Below are 27,022 nucleotides of genomic sequence, written 5' to 3' on the forward strand. Positions count from 1 at the left end.
TATCAGGTAATGTTGTTCTTTTTTATGAAAATCTTGTTTTATATATATGATTTGTTTTATTTGTGTATTTTCTATATAGATCTAGTACTAACTTAGAATTTTAGTTGGAGTGCATGGTGATTACTTAATTAGCAAAGGGCTTCACTAAATTGAATAAGATGTAGAGTTGATTAAATTGGTTACCGATTAGATACTATTCATGTATGATGTATCTTTCTGCTAGCAGATTTATATTTGCATTGGTGTTTAGTGTTTACCACGAAGTTGAGTCCTTGTTCATTGTTTCATATGGTATAAATGTAGGGCAAAACGTAACAAGTGCACAGTGACGGATCTAGAAAATTTTTTCAGCGGGGGCAAAATAATAAAATAATAATTCAAAATAATAACAAATAATTTAAAATTCCATTCTTCTAGGTTTCATATTTTGAAAAGATTAAATAATTTTTTCATTGTCAATACAATCAAATATCTCTCTTTCTATGTATGTCACTAAACAATCATTTAAAAATTCATCTCCCATACGGTTACGAAGTCGACTCTTTATGATGTTGTAGCAGAAAAAGTTCTTTCAACTGATACAGTTACTACAGGCAAAACTAAAGCTAACTTTAAAAGAAGAAACACTAATGGATAAACAATATTCTTTCGAGTCTCAACCAACTTCTGAGAAAGAGCACCAATTTCATTTAAGTCCGAGAATTGATCGTCAGAATGCACATCTAGTACGAAGTTCTCAAGTTGACTGTCAAGTGCCAAAAGTTGAGTGGAAGAAAATTCTAATGGATAAAATTGAACTAACTGGATCAAATTTTTCGTATCAAATGCAAAAATGAGTGTCTTGGATTCAAACAAGCTATGCAAAAAAGCAATTCAAATTAATAAAAAAGTTCACAATTCTACACAAATTAAAAATTATAAATACAAAATTGATATACATATGTCATTTAAATAAATTTTCAACAAAACAACAACAACTAATATCCCAATCCATTCTAAGCTCTTGCAGTGCTGATGCACACCTGATGATGAGACAGAATTGCTATAAGCCTATAAATTGAGCATATAAACTTATTTATTACTTATTGAGGTAATATAAGCCTATAAGTCAATGAGGTAATATTACTCATTGAGTCATTCTTCAACATTAGTAAAATAGTAGTCCAGATTCCAGAAACAAAAATTGAGCATATAAACTTATTTCAAAGGCCCTGTAATGAAATTTAAACAATACCATATAAACTTATTTCAAAGCTCATATAAACAATAGTATAATACCATATAATGAGTCTTTACATATCAGATATTAATCTCCATTTTTTCCCATCTTAAGCAAGTAGGAAAGACGCAATCTTTATATATCGAAGAAGAAAAAAAGGAGTACAGTGTAAGTAAATAAAATCCAATCACAATTCACAAATTAACAAACAAATTAATCCAAGAAGTGAATAAGTGAATTAACAAACAAATTAATCAAACTAAACTTGCAAAGTTGCAATTACATCAGAACAAATTCAATCACAAATTCACAATTAACAAACTAACTAAATCAATTATCAAACAAATTAATCCAATTAGCAAATAAGTGAATAAATAGAATTGTAGATCGCTGAATCATGATTCATGAATGTACCAAGAAATAAAATAATTCAAGATTGAATCTGAACAGCTGAACTCTAGGAACTAGGAAGCAAAAATGCAGAACCCAATAGGCAGTAGCGGTGCGGGCGTGTGGCGTTCAGCGGTAGCAGGACGAAGATGAAAGGTAGGCGTTCTCTGCTGAATTCTGAAGAGTGAAAACCGAAGAGAGAAGAGGAACGCAGATTTGCAGTATTCGAAGAAGAAGAAGAAGAAGAAAAAGAATGAGGCACAAGGCAGAAGCCAGAAGGGGATGCGAAGACGCGGCACGGCAGCAGTGACTCTGGACTCTGGAGACAGGAGGGCGGAGACGTCAGCGAGGAGAGAACCGTGACACTTTCTGAAACACGGAGTGGTGGCACGCGACACAGCAACAGCGCCAACAGCAAGCCAGTAATGGACTAATGGCTCTTAGCCTCTTAGTGCAGACTGCGAAGGCTGGAGCCTGGAGGGAGGGTTGGAGCAGATGAAGAAGATTGGGGAAAAAGAAGGGTTAGGGATTTAGTTTGGGGTAGGGTCTGGGCCCTGGGTCAAAATTAATTATATATTGGGAGCAATTAAGACATTTTACTAAGAACTACTAAGTCATTTTTGGAATTTTACTGGGGGCAGTTGCCCCCACATCCCAATGAATACATCCGTCCCTGCAAGTGCATATCTCCAAATAAAATAAAATATTGGCGATACATATCAGTATATTACATATAATAATAAATGTTTCAAAAAAAGGAGGATTATGGCCACCTTACGCCCTTCTAGATGTGCCGCTAATGTTAACTTATTGATCATATTAATTGTTTGGAGAGTTAGATATATAATTATTTGTGTATTTCTTTTCATGAGTTTAAATTTTTTTTAAAAAAAATAGTTTTATGACACGATATCAGAATTTTTATGACATAAAATTTTAGAATTCGATCCTTATTGATCTCAAAAGAAAGAATTTTAGTATCAGATAAGGAGAAAGAGAAAACAAAAGTCTATGCAAAAATTCACATAAATCCAGAAGTGTTAGAAATATAATAATTCATGTGTTTTCTCTTATCAACTTAAACTTCTGGAAGAATGACATAGTATTAAAGCTTTTATGACCTAAAGATCTAGAGTTTAATCTGTGTTGACTTTAAAAAAATGCATTTTAACATAAAGACATTAAAAATAAAAAAACAAAAGTACATACAAAATAATTCATACAAACCAAAAAGAGACTCTTGCATAATTTCAATTTTTTCATCAACGAAATCAATTTGAATATGCAATTCGTTCATTATTTGTTTCCCTTTAAATTAAATTATAGATATATATGTATACCTTGCTAATTGCATATTGCAAAAGCATTTCAATAAAACAGTTTTGTTGTACATTTAAGTAATTTTTGTCAATTAAAATTCAACCAACTTGGATTAAAACCGAACAAAAATCTCCTACACAATATGCAGGTAAATCACATACTTTTTTTTCTTCGGGTGTTTTCCCTTTATCATTGTTCTTTTATTGTTACTATTTGTAACACCCTACCACACAGAGCTTTACGCTTAAGTAGTAAAACAAAAGTGACATATTACGACCTCTAAAAATAAAATATATACGTAGATATAGTTGAAAAAATTTGTAACTAGGAGCCTTGAATAAATGTTTAAGCAAAAAAACCATGAAAAGAAAAGCATATTACACTCGAAACGTAAAATCAGAGAAAAGATAAGGGTAAGACATGAGTATATACAAAGAGTCGAGTATAAAAATACAAAATATCAAGCTCCAGACACAACTTGCAAAGCTAAGGCTGGCCGGAGTATAAATACATATATAAGCATAAGTATATATCCGAACATGCATAAAGAAACCTCTAGATACTCATCGAGGCACATCTCGACCTGCATCTGAAAACAACAACATAAATATAGAATGAGAACCAGAAATTCTCAACATGGTAATTGTGCCCATAAACATAATATATAAGGTCCCGAAAAATCCAGAGAAGATCCTAGAACTCCGACCCCTTAGATATAGAGCTTAGAGTTAAAGTTTAAAACCACAATACAAGGTGAGCTGTCTAAGGTTCCTAAGTCTAACTCAATTCTACTTATTCCCTCAACTTCTTGCCTTCCTTTAATCCTCCAAAACTCCGGTGCACAGACAATCAATACAGACAAAGCAAACACAAATAGGATATAGATACATCAGGTAGCAATATAGCAGGTAAGCATAATAATCACATAAGCAAGCCCAACTAATGCATAATCAAACAAGTCACACATATGCATATGATGTATGCCTGCTCTATGGCTGATGAGTCTTATCTGTTGGTTATAAAGTCAACCCGACATGTCCGATAGCTAACCCGAACAATGTCCTCTTGAAAACTGGTGAGCGGTAAACCACCTCGATTTGGGACCTAGGACGCTTGAGCTTCCAAGGAATAGTCTTTCCTATAACCTATCAAATGTTGAGTTATATGTACCGCTACTTCATCTTTCGTGATACATCTTAGTAACTTTAAGGTGAATCAAAGGTTCTGTCATGTGTGCTTTGGACAAAAGTTTACGTGTCTACTTTCGACATTCGGCATACTAAGTCTTTTTTTTATACATTTAAATCCATTCCTATTTTCCATTGATTTCTTCTTGATTCCCTTGCCCAATAAGCTTTGATATTCTTGGTAGCTCCATATCCTCTTACTGTAGTCTCCGAATTCCAGCCTCACAATTGTTTAACATTTGCAGTTGATCCAGTCTGACACCTCCATCCACTTTTTCATCCTTCAACCTAATATTTTGAACTTACTTAACTATTCATTCTCTTTAATTGTCCTCCAAATAATACTCAGAGACTTCCTGCTCAGGGAGTCCACCAATAGATCATAACATTGCATTAGCATGCCTCCTAAGCCCTTTGATAATGTATCACAGTAAGCCTTAAACGGTTCATTAGGTTCAGGTAATCGCGAGTACTAGTGTTGTAGTTAATTCCTTTCTCTCAAGGTTCAAAAGCTTCATTTGCATTTAGGCATCCATACAAACGGTGCATCCTTACAGTTCAATCTGCAAAAATTAAACTTCACAACTCCTCATGATCCTGCACATGCACAAACTTCACCTTCTGCGTCCACCAATCGTGTTCTAGAGAACTAACTCCCTGAGGGTTATATCTAAGAATTGTGCACGACATAAACTCAAGCTTGAGTTAATTCCTGAAAAGATTCTAAGCTCAAAGGATGAACGAACAACCTAAATAGTGTTTGCAAGAAATCAGAAGGATGTCTTGTGTTCTGACTAAATAAAGTGTTAGAAAATTTTACGGAATAAACAGGAAAAGAATTAAGATGTATCTCAAGGAAGAAAGCAAAATCAAACACTCTGATAGAAAGAAGCAAGGCATATTGAATGAAATAAGTCTCCGTCAATTTTGAAGAAACACAAATTCACGAAGAAAAGCAATTTGACTACAGGTTTTCAAAGATTCAAGAATCGCTTGGTTGTATCGAAACAAAAATTAGGCTCATCTCGGAAAGTACAAGGTTCATGCATGGGTACATGCGAGTAAGAAGTAGAATTGGGGAGACGATTAAAACTTTTGTAAAGAAAGAATCCAAGACAACACCTCAAGTGAATTATGAGGGAAAAAGAATTGATCGAATTTTGAAGGTCCATGGATACTAAGCCTATCGCACAGTTACTCTCTCCCCATTATAGCTCACCGTCACAGAATTCAAACATTACCCCTCGTGACCATCATCTCTTTCAGACCCCCTTTGGACATAAATCAAATTGTATATATTCCAAGTAATCCAGCAGCGCATGACACGTTGATAACCAATCCAACCCAATCAGCGACAAGTAAAAAGGAACCACGAGTCAAATTTCTATATGTTGAAAAGTTGGTATATGCCTCGTCAAGTTACAAATAAGTTTGAACACTTTCAGCTCTAATCCTCACCTTCTTTATACACTACGCCTAAATGCGGCATTTCCAATATCATATTATGCAATTAGAATTTCATTAACATTTTTCAGGATTACCTCCACCTTGTGGTCTTGATTAATTAACGTCCTGAGCCTTTCTGCGGGAGCAATCTCTGGAGATATGACCTGGCGCCTCGCACCTATAACACAAACCTAAACCCTTTCGGCACGGCCTATTTGGATGAAAACTTCTGCACCTTTGGCACCTCACATCCTCTAGGTAAGGCATCACTTGCTTCCCTTTATCACTCCCCTGGCAACTGCCACTCCTCTTGAACTCTTGACCCCTTGGTGTGAAATTCTGGTTGTGGTCCCTTTGGCAGAACTCCCGACTTTCACCCCCTACCACAACAGCCTTCTTTAAACATTCTTCTGTGACCCTGCTCTTGTTTACTAGGTCTGAAAAAACTCTTATTTCCATCAGTCCCACAGAGCTTAATATATCACTCCAAATTCCTCCTTCGTATTTGATGCACTTTCACTCCTCAAATTCTCCTAGATCTCTGGGGCACGAAATTGTGAATCACACTTTTCACAACTCTGCACAACTAACCAGCAAGTGCACTGGGTCGTCCAAGTAATACCTTACGTGAGTAAGGGTCGATCCCATAGAGATTGTTAGCTTGAAGCAAGCTATGGTTATTTCGTAACTCTTAGTTAGGAAATTAGTAATAAAAATAGTTATATTTATGAAGAATAAATAACATAAATTAAATGGTACTTGTAATTCAATAACGAGAAGCAGGTTGAGGTTTCGGAGATGCTCTGTCATCTGAATCTCTGCTTTCCTACTGTCTTCTTCTCCAAACACGCACAGCTCTTTCCATGGCAGGCTGTATGATCCTCTCGGATGAAAAATACCAGGTGCGCTGTCACCGCACGGCTAATCATCTGTCGATTTCTACTAGCGTCGGAATAGGACCCTTGTCCTTTTGCACACTGTCACTGCGCCCAACATTCGCAGGTTTGAAGCTCATCACAATCATCCCCTTCCAGATCCTACTCAGAATACCACAGATAAGGTTTAGACTTTTCGGATCCCAGGAATGCTGTCAATTGATTCTAGCCTATACCACGAAGGTTCTAACCTCCGGACTTGGTCCGTAGATCAGAAACCCAAGAGATACGCATTCAAGCTGTCGCCCAATGACTACGTTGAGCTCAAATAGAACGGGAGTGGTTGTCAGACACGCGTTCATAGATTTGAGAATAATGATGAGTGTCACAGATCATCATCTTCTCCAGATTGAAGTACGAATGAATATCTTAGAATAGAATCAAGCGTGATTGAATGGAAAACAGTAGTAATTGCATTAATTCATTGAAACATAGCAGAGCTCCTTACCCCCAACCATGGGGTTTAGAGACTCATGCCGTCAGAAATACAATATGAAGTGTAAAAATGTCAAAAGGTACAAAATAAATCTCTAAAAGTAGTTTTTATATTGAACTAGTGACCTACGTTTACAGAAAATGAGTAAACTAAGATAGATAGTGCAGAAATCTACTTCCGGGGCCCACTTGGTGTGTGCTTGGGCTGAGCATTGAAGCTTCTATGTGTAGAGACTTTTCTTGGAGTTAAACACCAGGTTGCTGCCTTTTTCTGGCGTTTAACTCCAATTTTTATGCCAGTTCTGGCGTTTAACGCCAGAATAGGGTGGAGACTTGGCGTTAAACGCCAATTTGCGTGATCTCAACTCGGGCAAAGTATGGACTATTATATATTGCTGGAAAACCCAGGATGTATACTTTCCAACGCAATTCAGAGCGCACCAGTTGGGCTTTTGTAGCTCCAGAAAATTTATTTTGAGTGCAGGGAGGTCAGAATCCAACAGCATCTGCAGTCCTTTTTCAGCCTCTGAATCAGATTTTTGCTCAGGTCCCTCAATTTTAGCCAGAAAGTACCTGAAAACACATAAAAACACACAAACTCATAGTAAAGTCCAGAAATGTGAATTTTGCTTGAAAACTAATAAAAACATAGTAAAAACTAACTAAATCATACTAAAAACTACCTAAAAACAATGCCAAAAAGCGTATAAATTATCTGCTCATCACAACACCAAACTTAAACTGTTGCTTGTCCTCAAGCAACTAGATAAATAAAACAGGATAGAAAGAAAATCAAAAGGCAATAACATCTCAGAGTTTTATATGAAGCTCAAATTCTCATTAGATGAGTGGAACTAGTAGCTTTTTGCTTCTGAACAGTTTTGGCACTTCAATTTATCCTTTGAAGTTCATAATGATTGGCATCTATAGGAACTCAGAATTCAGATAGTGTTATTGATTCTCCTAGCTTAGTATGTTGATTCTTGAACACAGCTACTTTATGAGTCTTGGCCGTGGCCCTAAGCACTTTGTTTTCCAGTATTACCACCGGATACATAAATGCCACAGACACATAACTGGGTGAACCTTTTCAGATTGTGACTTAGCTTTGCTAAAGTCCCCAGTTAGATGTGTCCAGAGTTCTTAAGCACACTCTTTTTGCTTTTGGACCATGACTTTAACTGCTCAGTCTCAAGTTTTTCACTTGACACCTTCGCGCCATAAGCACATGGTTAGGGACAGCTTGGTTTAGCTGCTTAGGCCAAGATTTTATTCCTTTAGGCCCTCCTATCCATTAATGCTCAAAGCCTTGGATTTACCCTTGCCTTTTGGTTTAAAGAGCTATTGACTTTTTCTGCTTGCTTTTTCTTTTTCTTTCTTTTTCTTTTATTTTTCGCAAAATTTTTTTTTCGCAAGCTTTGTATTCACTGCTTTTTCTTGCTTCAAGAATCAATTTTATGATTTTTCAGATTATCAACAATATTTCTCCTTTTTCATTATTCTTTCAAGAGCCAACAAATTTAACATTCATAAACTTCACTATAAAAAATTATGCACTGTTCAAGCATTCATTCAGAAGACAAAAAGTATTGCCACCACATATAAATAATTTAAATTTTTCTTATTAAGAACTCGAAAATAAAACTACCTCCTTATTCTAAAAAAAATCTGTTATTTTATTCATGTTTAATGATGATGAGAAAAATAAATTATAGCTTACTTGGAGATAAAAAAGAAATAAAAATAAAAATAAAGATATTAATTACTATTATTCATGTGACTCCTAAGGTAGATCTCTAATAAAAAAAAGTTATCACAGAGTTAAGATTAGGACTCAACAACCTTTATTTTAGGAGATGGATGCTCCTTCAATCCGTGGGGTGTCTGGCCCTTCAAGAGACAGCTTCTGGCGCTTCAGCTCCTGCAGCTCACGCCCTTGCTTCTCTTGTTCCTTCAGCAGTTTGCAGAGCATGCTATTTTAAACTTGCTGTTCTTCTTTCAGTTGATCCATAGCTTCTTTCAGCTTGGTAACAGATGCTTTTAGGCGGGTCCAGTAGTCAATCTGAGGGATTTCTAGGAGGAACTCCTGTGCCCTCCTTTTGATGTAGTTATCTTGCACTTGTTGTCCTTCCATTGACTTTTTGGTGATTGGGTGCTCGACTGAGATATACTCATCCACTCCCATCTTTACCCCAGCATCTTTACATAGTAGAGAGATTAAGCTTGGGTAAGCCAATTTGGCGTCAGTGGAGTTCTTGTTTGCAATTGTGTAAAGCTCACAAGAAATCAGATGATGAATCTCCACTTCATTTTCCAGCATAATGCAGTGGATCATCACTGCTCTTTTGATAGTGACTTCAGAGCGGTTGCTGGGGGGCAATATAGAACGCCCAATGAAGTCCAGCCTGCCCCTAGTAACTGGTTTGAGATCTCCTCTCTTGAGTTGATTCGGGATACCTTTTGTGTTGGTTATCCACTTGGTTCTAGGGATGCATATATCCTCTAGAACTTGGTCCAAGCGCTTATCAAATCTCACCATTCTCCTATTAAAGAATTCTGGATCATCTTGTAATTGAGGCAGCTTGAAGACCTCTCTTATTTTGTCCAGGTGGAAGTAAATAATCTTCCCTCTGACCATGGTTCGAAAGGTATAGAAGGCGGTTCCAGTCATTCTCTGCTTATCTGTTTGCCATAGATTTGAGTAGAATTCCTGAACCACATTTCTACCCACCTTTGTCTCAGGATTAGCTAGAACTTCCCAGCCCCTATTTCGAATCTGCTCTTTGATCTTCGGATATTTGTCTTCTTTCAAATCGAATTTAACTTCCGGGATCACTGACCTTAGACCCATTATTTTGTGGTAATGGTCTGCCTATTCTTTGGTTAAGAACCTCTCTTGATTCCAAAGTGGTTTTAGAGTGTTCTCTTTCTTGCCTCTTGAAGTGGTTTGTTTTCCCTTAGGAGCCATGATCTTAGTGAATCTTAGCTCAGTGATCAAGAAAAATATACCAAACTTAGAGGTTTGCTTGTCCTCAAGCAAAAGAATGAAAAGGAGAGGAATAGAAGGAGAGTCAAATTCGAGTTATGGAGGAGAGGAGGAGGCCGATTGTGAATTTATAAGGGAGGGGATGGGTTCGAAAATTTTGAAAAAGATATGATAGAAGATATGATTTGTAAAAGATAAATATGATATGAAAAAGATGAAATTTTAAAATTGAAAAGATATGAGAGATTTGAAAAAGATAAATCTGAATTTGAAAAGATAATAGGATGCGTTGAAAAGATTTGAGAAGAAATTAAAAAGATAGATGAGTTTTGAAAAAGATTTGAAAAGAAATTGAAGAAGATTTGAGAAAGATTTTTAGGATTAAAGAAAAATTTATTTTTAATTTGTTTTATTTTTTTTAAATTGAAATTGAAAGATGGTAATTTGTAACATGTTTTTGCAAGAAATTTTGGATGGAACCATGAAAATTTGAAAAAAAAAAATTTGAGTTGGAAACAAAACTTCCTCCCCTCCACATTCCTGGCGTTAAACGCCCAGAATGGCACTCATTCTGGCGTTTAACAACCATTTGTTGCTTCTTTTGGGCGTTTAACGCCCAGCCAGGCACCCTGGCTGGCGTTAAACGCCAGAAAGCCTTTATCACTGGGTGTTTTTCTAAACGCCCAGAATGGTACCCATTCTAACGTTTAACGCCCAGAAAGGTATCTTTACTGACGTTAAACGCCCAGAATGGTGCACATTCTGGCGTTTAACGCCCACAATACCCCTTACTGGCGTTTTTGTGCCAGTGAGCTCCTTTTCTCTACTTTATGCTCTGAATTCCTCTGTAACTCTGTGAACTCCTGCAATTGATAAATAACATTGAAGAAAATTTATTTTAAACTCATATAATTATTATTTAAATAACAAATAAACTTAGCTAATGGCTGGGTTGCTGGTGCACGAAATTGTGATCTCAACGGCGCCAAAAACTTGGTACGCACGATTGTAATCTCAACTCCTTTCCATAACTCCGCACAACTAACCAGCAAGTGCACTGGGTCGTCCAAGTAATAAACCTTACGTGAGTAAGGGTCGATCCCACGGAGATTGTCAGTTTGAAGCAAGCTATAGTCATCTTGTAAATCTCAGTCAGGCAGATTCAAATGGTTATGAGGTTTTGATAATTAAAATATAAATAAAATATAAAATAAGATAGAAATACTTATGTAATTCATTGGTGAGAATTTCAGATAAGCGTATGGAGATGCTTGTTGCTTCTGAATCTCTGCTTTCCTACTGTCTTCATTCAATCATTCATACTCCTTTCCATGGCAAGCTGTATGTTGGGGGATTACCGTTGTCAATGGCTACCGTCTGTCCTCTCAGTGAAAATGGTCCAACTGCGCTGTCACCACATGGCTAATCATCTGTCGGTTGTCACTCATGTTGGAATAGGATCCATTGATCCTTTTCCGTCTTTCACTACGCCCAACACTCGCGAGTTTGAAGCTCGTCACAGTCATCCCAGCCTAGATCCTACTCGGAATACCACAAACAAGGTTTAGACTTTCCAGATCTCAAGAATGCTGCCAATTGATTCTAGCTTATACCACAAAGACTCTGATCTTTCAGAATGGAGGCTAAGAGATACACACTCAAGCTATTGCAGATAGAACGGAAGTGGTTGTCAGGCACGCGTTCATAGGTGAGAATGATGATGAGTGTCACGGATCATCACATTCATCAGGTTGAAGTGCGAGTGAATATCTTGGAATAAGAATAAGCTTGAATTGAATAGAAAAACAATAGTACTTTGCATTAATTCATGAAGAACAGCAGAGCTCCACACCTTAATCTATAGGGTGTAGAAACTCCACCGTTGAAAATACATAAGTGAAAATATGCTAAGCATAGCCGAATGGCCAGCCTCAAAGGTCTAAGGACTAAACGTCCAAAGATAAAAAATGATCCAAAGATAGTCTCAAAAATGATCAAAAGATGTGAAATAAATCACTAAAAGTAGTTTTTATACTAAACTAGTAACTAGGGTTTACAGAAATGAGTAAATGATGCAGAAATCCACATCCGGGACCCACTTGGTGTGTGCTTGGGCTGAGCATTGAGCTTTACATGTGTAGAGACTTCTCTTGGAGTTAAACGCCAGGTTGCAGCCTGTTTGTGGCGTTTAACTCTGGTTTGTAACCTGTTTCTGGCGTTTAACTTCAGAATAGGGCAGGAAATTGGCATTTGAACGCCAGTTTGCGTCGTCAAAACTCGGGCAAAGTATGGACTATTATATATTTCTGGAAAGCCCTGGATGTCTAATTTCCAACGCAATTGAGATCGCGCCAATTGGGTTTCTGTAGCTCTAGAAAATCCATTTCGAGTGCAGGGAGGTCAGAATCCAACAACATCTGCAGTCCTTTCCAGCCTCTGAGTCAGATTTTTGCTCAGGTCCCTCAATTTCAGCCAGAAAATACCTGAAATCACAGAAAAATACACAAACTCATAGTAAAGTCCAGAAATGTGATTTTTATTTAAAAACTAATAAAAACATGGTAAAAACTAACTAATTCATACTAAAAACTACCTAAAAACAATGCCAAAAAGCGTATAAATTATCTGCTCATCACAACACCAAACTTAAATTGTTGCTTGTCCCCAAGCAACTAAAAATCAAATAGGATAAAAAGAAGAGAATATACTATAAATTCCAAAATATCAATGAAACTTAGCTCCAATTAGATGAGCGGGACTAGTAGCTTTTTGCCTCTGAACAGTTTTGGCATCTCACTTTATCCTTTGAAGTTCAGAATGATTGGCATCTATAGGAACTCAGAATTTGGATAGTGTTATTGATTCTCCTAGTTCAGTATGTTGATTCTTGAACATAGCTACTTTATGAGTCTTGGTCGTGGCCCTAAACACTTTGTTTTCCAGTATTACCACCGGATACATAAATGCCACAGACACATAACTAGGTGAACCTTTTCAAATTGTGACTCAGCTTTGCTAGAGTCCCCAATTAGAGGTGTCCAGGGTTCTTAAGCACACTCTTTTTGCTTTGGATCACGACTTTAACCGCTCAGTCTCAAGCTTTTCACTTGACACCTTCACGCCACAAGCACATGGTTAGAGACAGCTTGGTTCAGCCGCTTAGGCCAGGATTTTATTTCTTTGGGCCCTCCTATCCATTAATGCTCAAAGCCTTAGATCCTTTTTACCCTTGCCTTTTAGTTTGAAGGGTTACTGGTTTTTTGCTCTTGCCTTTTGGTTGAAAGAGCTCTTTGCTTTTTCTGCTTGCTTTTTCTTTTTTTTTCTTCTTTTTTCTTTTATTTTCACCATTTTTTTCGCAAGCCTTGTTATTCACTGCTTTTTCTTGCTTCAAGAATCAATTTTATGATTTTTAGATTATCAATAACATTTCTGCTTTTTCATTATTCTTTCAAGAGACAACAATTTTAACATTCATAAACAACAAATTCAAAAATATGCACTGTTCAAGCATTCATTCAGAAAACAAAAAGTATTGTCACCACATCATAATAATTAAGCTAATCTCAAGGATGACTTCGAAATCATGTACTTCTTGTTCTTTTGTAATTAAAAACATTTTTCATTTAAGAAAGGTGATGGATTCATAGGACATTCATAGCTTTAAGACATAGACACTAGTGATCATGTAATAAGACACAAACATAAATAAGCATAGAGAACGAAAACAGAGAAAAATAAATAGACAAGGAGATTAAGGAACGGGTCCACCTTAGTGAGGGTGGTGTCTTCTTCCTCTTGAAGAACCAATGGTGCTCTTGAGCTCCTTTATGTATCTTCCTTGCCTTTGTTGCTCCTCCCTCATAGCTCTTTGATCTTCTCTAATTTCATGGAGGAGGATAGAATGCTCTTGGTGCTCCACCCTTAGTTGTCCCATGTTGGAACTTAATTCTCCTAGGGAGGTGTTAATTTGCTCCCAATAGTTTTGTGGAGGAAAGTGCATCCCTTGAGGCATCTCAGGGATTTCATGATGAGGAATTTCCTCATGCTCTTGTTGAGGTCCATGAGTGGGCTCTCTTATTTTCTCCATCCTCTTTTTAGTGATGGGATTGTCCTCTTCAATGAGGATGTCTCCCTCTATGACAATCCCAGTCGAATTGCAGAGGTGACAAATGAGGTGAGGAAAGGCTAACCTTGCCAAAGTGGAAGACTTGTCAGCCACCTTGTAGAGTTCTTGAGGTATAATCTCATGAACTTCCACTTCCTCCCCAATCATGATACTATGGATCATTGATGAGCGGATAATTTATACGCTTTTTGGCATTATTTTTAGTATGTTTTTAGTAGAATCTAGTTACTTTTAGGGATGTTTTTATTAGTTTTTATGCTAAATTTACATTTCTAGACTTTACTATGAGTTTGTGTGTTTTTCTGTGATTTCAGGTATTTTCTGGCTGAAATTGAGGGACTTGAGCAAAAAATCAGATTCAGAGGTTGAAGAAGGACTGCTGATGCTGTTGGATTCTGACCTCCCTGCACTCAAAGTGGATTTTCTGGAGCTACAAAACTCAAAATGGCGCGCTTCCAATTGCATTGGAAAGTAGACATCCAGAGCTTTCCATCAATATATAATAGTCTATACTTTGGCCGAGTTTAGATGATGCAAATGGGCGTTGAACGCCAGTTTTACGCTGTAGTCTGGAGTTAAACGCCAGAAACACGTCACAAGCCAGAGTTGAACGCCAGAAATACGTTACAAACTGGCGTTCAACTCCAAGAATGACCTCTCCACGTGTAAACTTCAAGCTCAGCCCAGGCACACACCAAGTGGGCCCCGGAAGTGGATTTATGCATCAATTACTTATTTCTGTAAACCCTAGTAACTAGTTTAGTATAAATAGGACTTTTTACTATTGTATTAGACATCTTATGATTTTTAGTTCAACTTTGGATCATAGTGATCACGTTTTGGAGGCTGGCCTCTCGACCATGCCTGAAGCTTCATCACTTATGTATTTTTCAACGGTAGAGTTTCTGCACTCCATAGATTAAGGTGTGGAGCTCTGCTGTTCCTCAAAGATTAATGCAAAGTACTACTGGTTTTCTATTCAATTCAAGTTATTCCGCTTCTAAGATATTCATTTGCACTTCAACATGAATGTGATGAACGTGACAATCATTATCATTCCCTATGAACGCGTTCCTGACAACCACTTCCGTTCTACCCTAGATCGAATGAGTATCTCTTGGATCTCTTAATCAGAATCTTCGTGGTGTAAGCTAGATTGATGGCGGCATTCATGAGAATCAGGAAAGTCTAATCCTTGTCTGTGGTATTCCAAGTAGGATTCCGGGATTGAATGACTGTGACGAACTTCAAACTTGCGAGTGCTGGGCGTAGTGACAGACGCAAAAGGAGGGTGAATCCTATTCCAGTATGATCGAGAACCTCAGATGATTAGCCGTGCTGTGACAGAGCATTTAGACCATTTTCACAAGAGGATAGGATGCAGCCATTAACCACGGTGATGCCTCCAGATGATTAGCCATGCAGTGACAGCGCATCGGACCATTTTCCAGAGAGGATGAAAAGTAGCCATTGACAATGGTGATGTCCTTACATAAAGCCAGCCATAGAAAGGAGTAAGACTGATTGGATGAAGACAGCAGGAAAGCAGAGATTCAGAGGAACGAAAGCATCTCTATACGCTTATCTGAATTCTCACCAATGAATTACATAAGTATTTCTATCTTTTCTATTTATTTATTAATTATTCAAAAACTCCATAACCATTTGATATCCGCCTGACTGAGATTTACAAGGTGACCATAGCTTGCTTCATACCAACAATCTCCGTGGGATCGACCCTTACTCACGTAAGGTTTTATTACTTGGACGACCCAGTGCACTTGCTGGTTAGTTGTATCGAAGTTGTGAATGAAAAATGATTTATTAAGACGTGCGTACAGAGTTTTTGGCACCGTTGCCTGAGATCACAATTTCGTGCACCAATCATGATATCCCGATCCACAGTAACTTCAGACCAGTTGCTAGTGGGAATGATTGAGCGTTGGATGAACTCCAACCATCCCCTACCCACGGACTTAAGGTCATGCCTTCTCAATTGAACCGGCTTGCCTCTTGAGTCAATTTTCCATTGAGCTCCTTCTACACATATGTCCATGAGGACTTGGTCTAACCTTTGATCAAAGTTGACCCTTCTAGTGTAGGGGCGTGCATTTTCTTGCATCATTGGTAAGTTGAACGCCAACCTTACATTTTCCGGACTGAAATGTAAGTATTTCCTCCGAACCATTGTAACCCAATTCTTTGGGTTTCGGTTCATACTTTGATCATGGTTCCTGGTGATCCATGAGTTTGCATAAAACTCTTGAACCATTAAGATTCTGACTTGTTGAATAGGATTGGAGAGAACTTTCCATCCTCTTCTTCTAATCTCTTATCGGATCTCCGGATATTCGCCCTTTTTGAGTTTAAAAGGGACCTCAGGGATCACCTTTTTCTTGGCCACAACTTCATAGAAGTGGTCTTAATGGACCTTTGAGATGAATCTTTCCATCTCCCATGACTCAAAGGTGGAAGAAATTGCCTTCCCTTTCCTCTTTCTTGAGGTTTCTCTGGCCTTAGGTGCCATTAATGGTTATGGAAAAATAAAAAGCAATGCTTTTACCATACCAAACTTAAAAGGTTTGCTCGTCCTCGAGCAAAAGAAGAAAGAAAGTAGTAGAAGAAGAAGAAGAAAATGGAGGAGATGGAGGGAGATATGTGGTTCAGCCAAGGGGTAGAAGTAGTGGTTGTAATGTGTGAAAATGAAGGAGTGGTGAGGGGTTTATATAGGGGTGGGGGGGAGGGTTAGGTTTCGTGTATTAGGGTTGGGTTTGGGAGGGAAAGGATTTTAAATTTGGAGGTAGGTGGGGTTTTTGGGAAGAGATATGGAGGTGATTGGTGAAGGGTATTTGGGGAAGAGTGTTATGAAAAAGTGTGAAAAAGAGAGAAAGAGAGAGAGGTGGGGTAGGTGGGGATCATGTGGGGTCCACAGATCCTGAGGGGTCAAGGACTTAGCATCCCTGCTCCATTTAAGCGTGTAAATGCCCTTAGAGTGCAATCCTGGCGTTTAACGCCAGACTGCTGCTTGTTTCTGGCGTTTAACGCCACCTTGATGCTTCTTTCTGGTGTTAAAGCCAGTCTGATGCTTCTTACTGGCATTTAAACGCCAGTAAGCTCTTCCTCCAGGGTGAGCTATTTTTAATGCTATTTTTCATTCTGTTTTTGATTTTTTAGTTATTTTTGTGACATCACATGATCATCAACCTAAAGAAAACATAATATAACAATGGAAAATAAATAGATATAATTAAATAACATTGGCTTACCTCCCAATAAGCACTTCTTTAATGTCAATAGCTTGACAATGAGCTCTCATGGAGCCTCACAAATAATCAGAGCAGGGTTGTGGCCTCTCAACACCAAACTTAGAGTTTGAATGTGGGGGTTTTGTTTGACTCTGTATTGAGAGAAGCTTTTCATGCTTCCTCTCCATGGTTACAGAAGGAGAACCTTGAGTCTTGAATACAAGGTAGTCTTCATTCAACTGAAGGACCAACTCTCCTCTGTCAGCATCAATCACAGCTTTTGCTATGGCTAGGAAGGGTCTGCCAAGGATGATGGATTCATCATCATCCTTCCCAGTGTCTAGGATTATAAAATCAGTAGGGATGCAAAGGCCTTCAACCTTTACTAGCAAGTCTTCTACTAGTCTATAAGCCCGTTTCATTGATTTGTCTGCCATCTCTAGTGAGATTCTTGCAGCTTGTACCTCAAAGATTCCCAATTTCTCCATTACAGAGAGTGGCATGAGGTTTATCCCTGACCCCAGGTCACATAGAGCCTTCTCAAAGGTCATGGTGCCTATGGTACAAGGTATGAAGAATTTTCCGGGATCTGGTTTCTTCTGAGGTAATGTTTGCCTTATTGATGCATTCAGTTCATTGGTAAACAAAGGGGGTTCATCCTCCCAAGTCTCATTACCAAATAACTTGGCATTCAGCTTCATGATTGCTCCTAGATACTTAGCAACTTGCTCTTCAGTGATGTCTTCATCCTCTTCAGAGGAAGAATATTCATCAGAGCTCATGAATGGCAGAAGGAGGTTCAATGGAATCTCTATGGTCTCTGTATGAGCCTCAGATTCCTTTGGTTCCTAAAAGGGAAACTCCTTTCTGTCCAGAGGACGTCCCATGAGGTTTTTCTCACTGGGACTCACGTCCTCCTCACTCTCTCCAGGTTTGGCCATGTTGGTCATTGTTATGGCCATGCACTCTCTCTTGAGATTTTCTTCTGTATTGCTTGGGAGAGTACTGGGAGGAGTTTCAATAATCTTCTTACTCAGCTGACCCACCTGTGCCTCCAAATTTCCAATGGAGGACCTTGTTTCATTCATGAAACTTAGTGTGGTCTTGGATAGATCAGAGACTATGGTTGCCAAGCCAGAATGGCTCTGTTCAGAATTCTCTATCTGTTGCTAAGAAGATGATGGAAAAGGCTTGCTGTTGCTAAACCTGTTTCTTCCACCATTATTATTATTGAAGCCTTGATTAGGCTTCTGTTGGTCCTTCCATGAGAAATTTGGATGATTTCTCCATGAAGGATTAAAGGTGTTTCCATAGGATTCTTCCATGTAATTCACCTCTGCCATTGCAGGGTTCTCAGGATCAAAGCTTCTTCTTCAGAAGATGCTTCTTTAGTACTGTTGGATGCAGCTTGTAATCCATTCAGACTCTGAGAAATCATATTGACTTGCTGAGTCAATATTTTGTTCTGAGCCAATATGGCATTCAGAGTATCAATTTCAAGAACTCCCTTCTTCTGAGGCGTCCCATTATTTACAGGATTTCTCTCAGAGGTGTACATGAACTGGTTATTTGCAACCATTTCAATGAGTTTCTGAGCTTCTGCAGGGGTTTTCAGATGAAGAGATCCTCCTGCAGAATTGTCCAATGACATTTTTGACAACTCAGACAGACCATCATAGAATATACATATGATGCTCCATTCTGGAAGCATGTTAGTAGGACACCTTTTGATCAATTGCTTATATCTTTCACAAGCTTCATAGAGGGACTCACCTTCCTTCTATCTGAAGGTTTAGATTTCCACTCTAAGCTTTCTCATCTTTTGAGGTGGAAAGAATTTTGGCCAGGAAAGCAGTGACCAGTTTTTCCCAAGAGTTCAGGCTTTCCTTAGGTTGTGAATCCAACCATGTTCTAGCTCTGTCTCTTACAGCAAAAGGGAAAAGCATAAGCCTGTAGACCTCGGGATCAACTCCATTGGTCTTGACAGTGTCACAGATTTGTAAGAATTCAGCTAAGAACTGATGAGGATCTTCCAATGGAAGTCCATAAAACTTGCAATTATGTTACATTAGAGAAACTAATTGAGGCTTAAGCTCAAAGTTGTTTGCTCCAATGGCAGGAATTGAGATGCTTCTTCCATAGAAGTTAGAAGAGGGTGCAATAAAGTCACCAAGCATCTTCCTTACATCTCCACCATTGTTATTGGGTTTAGCCATGTCTCCTTCTTTTTCGAAAATTTCTGTCAGGTCCTCTCCAGAGGGTTGTGCTTTAGCTTCTCTTAGTTTCCTCTTAAGAGTCCTTTCAGGTTCAGGATTAGCTTCAATAAGAATGTCTTTATCCCTGTTCATGCTCATATGAAAAAGAAGAGAACAGAAAAGAAGAGGAATCCTCTATGTCACAGTATAGAGATTCCTTTATGTGATTTGAAGAAGAGAAGAATAGAAGAAGGAGAAAAGAAAAATTCGAACACAGAGAAGAAGAGGGGGTTCGAATTTTGAGTAGAAGAGGAGAGGTGTTAGTAGATAAATAAATAAATAGAGAGATGAGAGAGGGAAATTAAATTCGAATTTAAATTAAAATAAAAGGAAAATATTTTTGTTTTTATTTAAAAAAAATAGTTATAATTCGAAAATTAAAAAGAGAAATTAAATTAAAATTAAAATTTAAAACAATTAGTTAATTAAAAGGAATTTTGAAAAAGTGGGGGGGAGTTTTCGAAAATTAGAGAGAGAAAAGTAGTTAGGTGGTTTTGAAAAAGATATGATTGAAATAGAAAACTTTTAAAATCAAACAAAAAGTTAAGTATTGAAAAAGATTTGAAAATCAATTTTGGAAAAGATAAGAAGTTAGAAAAGATTTTGAAATGGATTTTGAAATTTATTTTGAAAAAGATTTGAAAAGGAAATTAAAAAGATTTGATTTTGAAATTAAAGTTGATTACTTGACTAACAAGAAACTAAAAGATATGATTTTAAAATTTAAAGATTGAACCTTTCTTACTAGGCAAGTAACAAACTTAAAATTTTTTGAATCAATCACATTAATTGTTAGCATTAATTTCAAAAATATGAAATAAAAATAAGAAAAAGATTTTGAAAATCAATTTTTTTTTAAGTTTTCAAAAATAAAGTAAAAATGAAAAAGATTTGATTTTTGAAAAAGTTTTGAAAAGATAGGATTTTTAAATTGAAAATTTGACTTGACTCACAAGAAACAACTAGATTTTTTTAAAACTTTTGACTAAATCAAACCAAAATTTCGAAAATTATGAGCAAAATAAAGAAAAGATATTTTTTATTTTTGATTTTTTTTATGAGGAGAGAGAAAAACATAAAAATGATGCAAAACATGAAAATTCAAGATCAAAACACATGTGCATGCAAGAACACTTTGAAAGTCAAGATGAACACCAAGAACACTTTGAATGTCAAGATGAACACTAAGAACTTATTTTTGAAAATTTTTTAAGAAAAGAAAAACATGCAAGACACCAAACATAGAAATTTTCAAACTTTAGACACTAACAAATTGAAAATACATATGAAAAATAAGAAAAGACACAAAACAAGAAAATGCAAAGATCAAATAAGGAGAATCATCAAGAACAACTTGAAGATTATGAAGAACAGTTTCATGCAGGTGTTCTTCGAAAATTTTAAGAAAAATTAAAAAGATGCAATTGACACCAAACTTAAAAATTGACACTAGACTCAAACAAGAAACATCAAATTTTTTGTTTTTATGATTTTATAAAAAAATTTGTATTTTTTTCGAAAATTAATTGGAAAAAGAGAAAATAAGGAATTCAAAAAATTTTTCATGAGAATTCCAGGAATCATGCGATGTTAGCCTAAAACTCCGGTCCAGGAATTAGACATGGCTTACTAGACAGCCAAGCTTTCAAAGTTTCGGTCCAAAATACTAGACATGGCCAATGGCCAGCCAAGCTTTAGCAGATCATTACATACAACAGCTAAATTGCTGAGAAAGACAAAGAAGCTCTTCTAAGGATAGTTGAAACCTCGGTCCAAAAGATTAGACATGGCTTAACAGCCAGCCAGGATTCAACATATCTCATGAAACTCTAGAATTCATTCTTAAAAATTTTGAAGACATAGAATAATTTATTTTATTATTATTATTTTTTTTGAATGATTTTTTCAAAAATAAAAAGAATCAAAACAGAAAGCTTAAAATTAAAATAAAATTACCTAATCTGAGCAACAAGCTGAACCGTCAGTTGTCCAAACTCGAACAATCCCCGGCAACGGCACCAAAAACTTGGTGCACAAAATTGTGATCTCAACGGCGCCAAAAACTTGGTACGCACGATTGTAATCTCAACTCCTTTTCACAACTCCGCACAACTAACCAGCAAGTGCACTGGGTCGTCCAAGTAATAAACCTTATGTGAGTAAGGGCCAATCCCACGGAGATTGTCGGTTTGAAGCAAGCTATGGTCATCTTGTAAATCTCAGTCAGGCAGATTCAAATGGTTATGACGTTTTGATAATTAAAATATAAATAAAATATAAAATAAGATAGAAATACTTATGTAATTCATTGGTGAGAATTTCAGATAAGCGTATGGAGATGCTTGTTGCTTCTGAATCTCTGCTTTCTTACTGTCTTCATTCAATCATTCGTACTCCTTTCCATGGAAAGCTGTATGTTGGGGGATCACTGTTGTCAATGGCTACCGTCCGTTCTCTCAGTGAAAATGGTCCAAATGCGCTGTCACCGCACAGTTAATCATCTGTCAGTTCTCACTCATGTTGGAATAGGATCCATTGATCCTTTTGCGTCTGTCACTACGACCAACACTCACGAGTTTGAAGCTCGTCACAGTCATCCCATCCCAGATCCTACTCGGAATACCACAGACAAGGTTTAGACTTTTCGGATCTCAAGAATGCTGCCAATTGATTCTAGCTTATACCACAAAGACTCTGATCTTTCGGAATGGAGGCTAAGAGATACAAACTCAAGCTATTGCAGATAGAACAGAAGTGGTTGTCAGGCACGCGTTCATAGGTGAGAATGATGATGAGTGTCACGGATCATCACATTCATTAGGTTGAAGTGCGAGTGAATATCTTGGAATAAGAATAAGCTTGAATTGAATAGAAAAACAATAGTACTTTGCATTAATTCATGAAGAATAGCAAAGCTCCACACCTTAATCTATGGGGTGTAGAAACTCCACCGTTGAAAATACATAAGTGAAAATATACTAAGCATGGCCGAATGTCCAGCGTCAAAGGTCTAAAGACTAAACGTCCAAAGATCAAAAATGATCCAAAGATAGTCTTAAAAATGATCAAAAGATGTGAAATAAATCACTAAAAGTAGTTTTCATACTAAAGTAGTAACTAGGGTTTACAGAAATGAGTAAATGATGCAGAAATCCACTTCTGGGGCCCACTTGGTGTGTGCTTGGGCTGAGCATTGAGCTTTACACGTGTAGAAACTTCTCTTGGAGTTAAACGCCAGGTTGCAGCCTGTTTATGGCGTTTAACTCTGGTTTGTAACCTGTTTCTGGCGTTTAACTTCAGAATAGGGCAAGAAGTTGGCGTTTGAACGCCAGTTTGCATCATCAAAACTCGGGAAAATTATGGACTATTATATATTGCTAAAAAACCCTGGATGTCTACTTTCCAACGTAATTAAGAGTGCGCCAATGGAGTTTCTGTAGCTCCAGAAAATCTATTTTGAGTGCAGGGAGGTCAGAATCCAACAGCATCTGTAGTCCTTTTCAGCCTCTAAATCAGATTTTTGCTCAGGTCCCTCAATTTCAGCCAGAAAATACCTGAAATCACAGAAAACATACAAACTCATAGTAAAGTCCAGAAATGTGATTTTAATTTAAAAACTAATAAAAACATGGTAAAAACTAACCAATTCATACTAAAAACTACCTAAAAACAATACCAAAAAGCGTATAAATTATCCGCTCATCAGTTGCCTCCCAGCAAGCGCTTCTTTATTGTCTTTAGCTGGACCTTACTGAGCTTTAATCCAGTCTTAGCTTTGGGCATTCTTGCTCAACATTGCCTTCAAGATAATGCTTGACTCTCTGTCCATTAACAATGAAGTTTTTATTAGAGTCAATATCCTGAAGCTCTACATATCCATATGGTGACACACTTGTAATCACATATGGTCCCTCCACGAAGATTTTAATTTCCCAGGGAATAATCTGAGCCTAGAGTTAAACAGCAGAACCTTCTGTCCTGGTTCAAAGACTCTGGATGACAGTTTCTTATCATGCAACATTTTTGCTTTCTCCTTGTAAATTTTTGCATTTTTGAAAGCATTGAGTCTGAATTCCTCTAGCTCATTTAATTGGAGTAATCTCTTTTCTCCAGCTAACTTAGCATCTAGGTTTAGGAACCTGGTTGCCCAGTAGGCCTTATGCTCCAGTTCCACGGGCAGATGACAGGCCTTGCCATACACAAGCTGGTATGGAGAGGTTCCTATAGGAGTCTTGAACACTGTTCTGTATGTCCACAGAGCATCATCCAAGCTTTTTGCCCAATCCCTTCTACGGGCAATTACAGTCCGTTCCAGGATTCTTTTTAGTTCTCTATTAGAGACTTCAGCCTGTCCATTTGTCTGTGGATGATATGGAGTTGCTACTTTGTGGCTAATTCCATACCGGACCATAGCTGAGTAAAGTTGTTTATTACAGAAATGAGTGCCCTCATCACTAATTAGTACTCTAGGGACACCAAACCTGCTGAAGATATGTTTCTGGAGGAACTACAGCACTATCTTAGTATCATTAGTGGGTGTTGCAATTGCCTCTACCCATTTAGATACATAGTCTACTGCCACCAGAATATACGTATTTGACTATGATGGTGAGAAAGGCCCCATGAAGTCAATACCCCATACATCAACAACTCAATCTCCAAGATCCCTTGTTGAGGTATGGCGTAACCATAAGGCAGATTACCATCTCTCTGGTAGCTGTCACAGTTACGTACAAACTTTTGAGAGTCTCTATAGAGAGTAGGCCAGTAGAAGCCACATTGGAGAACCTTGGTGGCTGTTCGCTCACCTCCGAAATGGCCTCCATATTGTGATCCATAGCAATGTCATAAGATCTTTTGTGTCTCTTCCTTGGGCACACATCTACGGATTATTCCGTCTACACATCTCTTAAAGAGATATGGTTCATCCATAAGTAGTACTTTACATCAGAAATTAATTTCTTTATTTGCTGCCTGCTGTACTCTTTGGGTATGAATCTCACAGCCTTATAGTTTGCAATGTCTGCAAACCATGGTACTTCCTGAATGGCAAAAAGTTGCTCATCCAGAAAGGTCTCAGAGATCTCAGTAGGAGGGAGGGATGCCCCTGCTACTGGTTCTATCCGGGACAGGTGATCAGCTACCTGGTTCTCTGTCCCTTTTCTGTCTCTTATTTCTATATCAAACTCTTACAGAAGCAACACCCATCTTATGAGCCTGGGTTTTGAATCCTGCTTTGTGAGTAGATATTTAAGAGCAGCATGGTCAGTATACACAATCACTTTTGATCCTACTAAATAGGATCTAAACTTGTCAATTTCATAAACCACTGCAAGCAGCTCCTTTTCCGTGGTTGTGTAATTCTTCTGTGCGTCATTTAAAACACGGCTGGCATAGTAAATGACGTGCAGAAGCTTGTTATGCCTCTGTCCCAATACTGCACCAATGGCATGGTCACGAGCATCACACATTAGTTCGAATGGTAATGTCTAGTCTGGTGCAGAAATAACTGGTGCTGTGACTAGCTTAGCTTTCAGAGTTTCAAACGCCTGCAGACACTCCGTGTCAAACATAAATGGCATGTTAGCAGCTAGCAGATTGCTCAGAGGTTTTGTAATTTTTGAAAAATCCTTTATAAACCTCCTATAGAATCCTGCATGCCCCAGAAAGCTTCTGATTGCCTTAACATTGACAGGTGGTGGTAATTTTTCAATCACCTCTACTTTAGCTTGATCCACCTCTATTCCCTTGTTTGAAATTTTATGCCCAAGGATAATTCCTTCATTCACCATAAAGTGACATTTTTCCCAGTTTAAAACTAGGTTGGTCTTTTGGCACCTTTTCAGAACAAGTGTTAAATGGTTAAGGCAGGAGCTGAATGAGTCTCCAAATACTGAGAAGTCATCCATGAAGACTTCCAGAAATTTTTTTACCATATCAGAGAAGATAGAGAGCATGCACCTTTGAAAGGTTGCAGGTGCATTGCACAGACCAAAAGGCATCCTTCTGTAGGTGAATACTCCAGAAGGACATGTGAATGCTGTTTTCTCTTGGTCCTGAGGATCTACTACAATTTGGTTGTAACCTGAATAGCCATCCAAAAATCAGTAATATTCACGACCTGCTAGTCTTTCTAGCATCTGGTCTATGAATGGTAAAGGAAAGTGATCATTCCTGGTGGCTGTATTGAGCCTTCTGTAGTCAATACACATACGCCACCCTGTAACTGTTCTTGTAGGAACCAGTTCATTTTTTTCATTATGAACCACTGTCATGCCTCCCTTCTTTGGGACAACTTGGACAGGGCTCACCCAGGGGCTATCAGAAATAGGATAAATAATCCCAGCCTCTAGTAACTTGGTGACCTCTTTCTGCACTACCTCCTTCATGGCTGGATTTAGCCACCTCTGTGGTTGAACCACTGGCTTAGCATCATCCTCCAATAGGATCTTGTGCATGCATCTTGCTGGGTTGATGCCCTTAAGATCACTTATGGACCACCTAAGAGCTGTCTTGTGTGTCCTTAGCACTTGAAGTAGTACTTTTTCTTCCTGTGGATTTAAAGCAGAGCTTATGATCACCGGGAAAGTGTCACCTTCTCCCAGAAATGCATATTTCAGGGATGGTGGTAGTGGTTTGAGCTCGGGTTTAGGAGGGTTCTCCTCTTCCTGAGGAATTTTCAGAAGTTCTTTTATTTCCTCTGATTCCTCCAGATCAGGCTGAACATTTTTAAAGATGTCTTCTAGCTCTGATTCGAGACTCTCAGCCATGTTGATCTCCTCTACCAGGGAGTCAATAATATCAATATTCATGCAGTCATTTGATGTGTCTGGATGCTGCATAGCTTTGATAGCATTTAACTTGAACTCATCCTCATTGACTCTCAAGGTCACTTCCCCTTTTTGGACATCAATGAAGGTTCGTCCAATTGCTAAGAAAGGTCTTCCTAGAATGAGAGTTGCACTCTTGTGCTCCTCCATTTCCAGCACTACAAAGTCAGTGGGAAAGGCGAATGGCCCAACTGTGACAATCATATCCTCAATTATGCCTGATGGGTATTTAATAGAGCCATCAGCAAGTTGAAGACAGATCCGGGTTGGTTTGACCTCTTCAGTCAAGCCAAGCTTTCTGATAGTGGATGCAGGGATTAGGTTGATACTTGCCCCAAGATCACATAGAGCTGTCTTGGTACAAGTACCCTCTAATGTGCATGGTATCATAAAGCTCCCAGGATCCTTAAGCTTTTCTGGTAAGCTCTTTAAAATGACTGCACTGAACTCTTCAGTGAGGAAGACTTTTTCAGTTTCCCTCCAATCCTTCTTATGACTTAATATCTCTTTCATGAACTTAGCATAAGAGGGTATTTGCTCAAGTGCCTCTGCAAACGGAATCTTGATTTCAAGAGTCCTGAGATAGTCTGCAAAATGGGCAAATTGTTTATCCTATTCCTCTTGGCAGAGTTTCTAAGGATAAGGCAT

At 37.9% G+C, this 27,022-nt stretch overlaps 1 protein-coding gene and 1 non-coding gene across 2 annotated transcripts; one reads left to right on the forward strand and one right to left on the reverse strand.

Annotated features, from left to right (window-relative positions):
- Nucleotides 1-543: 543 nt before the first annotated feature.
- LOC148555362 (uncharacterized) lies at nucleotides 544-27,022 on the reverse strand. The gene is given in 3 exon segments (XM_088490637.1): nucleotides 544-856; nucleotides 965-1,050; nucleotides 26,270-27,022. Coding segments are annotated over 3 exon segments (1,152 nt in total).
- On the forward strand, nucleotides 18,995-19,102 carry LOC148555363 (small nucleolar RNA R71). The gene has a single exon (XR_015887804.1). It is a non-coding gene; the product is annotated as a small nucleolar RNA R71 (small nucleolar RNA).

Source organism: Arachis ipaensis, chromosome B6 (assembly GCF_059453495.1).
Source record: "Arachis ipaensis isolate K30076 ecotype BB chromosome B6, ASM5945349v1, whole genome shotgun sequence".
In the NCBI taxonomy this organism is placed as follows: domain Eukaryota; kingdom Viridiplantae; phylum Streptophyta; class Magnoliopsida; order Fabales; family Fabaceae; genus Arachis; species Arachis ipaensis.